At 53.5% G+C, this 1,452-nt stretch overlaps 1 protein-coding gene across 4 annotated transcripts in view; it reads right to left on the minus strand.

Moving 5' to 3' along the window:
* jam2a (junctional adhesion molecule 2a) overlaps positions 1–816 on the minus strand; it is a 14,788-nt gene extending 13,972 nt beyond the window's left edge. Inside the window, exon 1 of one of the 4 annotated variants that reach the window (XR_002169253.1) lies at positions 363–816. Coding sequence is in view for 3 of the 4 variants with exons in the window: in XM_019878406.1 (XP_019733965.1) it covers positions 363–411 (49 nt within the window). In the remaining variant the exon portion in view is untranslated. The remainder of the gene's footprint in view (positions 1–362) is intronic. The other 3 variants (XM_019878406.1, XM_019878405.1, XM_019878407.1) reach the window with 3 other exon arrangements.
* Positions 817–1,452: the final 636 nt, after the last annotated feature.

The following is a 1,452-nucleotide window of genomic DNA, read 5'->3' on the forward strand; positions in this document are numbered from 1 at the left end:
CACACACACACACACACACACACACACACACACACACGCCATACGCTATGTTCCAATATCGGCTTTAAGTCTCTGATGGCAATCCAGCCACTGACCTCGTCTAGCAAGGCAGTTGCACACGCGGCAACGCCAAACTGCTAACACACTCGGAGTGCCAATTAGAAGTTGTGGGGAACCTGCCATGGCTGGAGCCTCCACGGAGGTACCAACCCGACAACTTGAGCGCAGTATTCATGCGACTAGCCTGTAGAATCAAACAGTTCTCGCGTGCAAATTATTTTTCGGATTCTTTTTTTGACAGAACACACCAAGCACGGATCCAAACAGTTAGATGTGAGGGAAAATTCCAGTGGCCCACTTACATTGCATGAGTAAAATAACAATGGGCACACACAGGGACGTCCCCTCCATGGTCGTCCACAACTGTGGCTGAGTCTTGTCTTCTCGCGACGGAGCGACGAGGCGGATCCGAAGCCTCAGCTTTCTTCTCGCACTTATTCCCAACTCTCCGATAATTCATCCAGCTTCCAGGGGCGACACTCTTCTCTCTTGGGTAAGGTGGGGGTGCCAACGACCGGACCGACCCGCCGCCGAGCGTCACGCGGCGCGGTCGTTCGGCAGACGAGAGCCGACGAGCGCGGCGCGCCTCGCGGAGCCTCGGTGGCGCGATGCCGGCGTCCTGGCCAGGGGAGAACGGCGAGCCGCGGGTGAGAGCGAAGTCGCGGGTCAATGTCCTCTCTCGTCTATCGCTTAAGGTGGAGATGGAGATGGAGGTGGAGGGACGGGGCGGGGTGGCGCTTGCAGAACGCCAGCAGAAGCGAGAGCGCAACGCCGTGTCCAAGACGCGCACTGCAATGCCAAGTGGACGCAGCACAGACTGGGCATGGTCGCGCTGAGAAGAACCAGACGTTCGTGTTCAAGCTAAATCGATACAATAATCAAATCACAACAACGAGAAGGACGCATCTTTCTCGAAGTCTTTCCACTCAAGTGCGATGGGTACAACTTATCTGGACATGACAACTCGGTTTACGATGCTCCCGTCATACGACGTTCTGGGTGACAAACAGCGTGCAACACCGTCGTCACGTGCCACACAGCAAGCAGGAGCGTTCCTACACTAATTTTACTGAGGTGACCTCTGGGGACAGATGCGTTTTCAGAGAAGCACATAGTCAACCCCCTTCAAGCATCTTAACGCAACGCAGAACCATCCAAGTACGTAACAGCACACTGTAAACCAGAGTTCTGATGGCCTTCGGGAATTAGGAGAAAATGTGATTTATTTTTTTCCAGAACGGCCATTTGAATCCCATGCCGGCTGCCTCCCCTTTCCTCTCCCCGTTGGCGATTAGCGATTAGCGTCAATGTATCCAAATGGCTCCGCGACAATCCCATACCTGTCAACTTGTACGTTTTCCCCGTATTTTATACGTTTTTTTTTATCATTTC

The sequence above is a fragment of the Hippocampus comes genome, unplaced genomic scaffold (assembly GCF_001891065.2).
Source record: "Hippocampus comes isolate QL1 unplaced genomic scaffold, H_comes_QL1_v1.1 scaffold345, whole genome shotgun sequence".
Classification (NCBI taxonomy): domain Eukaryota; kingdom Metazoa; phylum Chordata; class Actinopteri; order Syngnathiformes; family Syngnathidae; genus Hippocampus; species Hippocampus comes.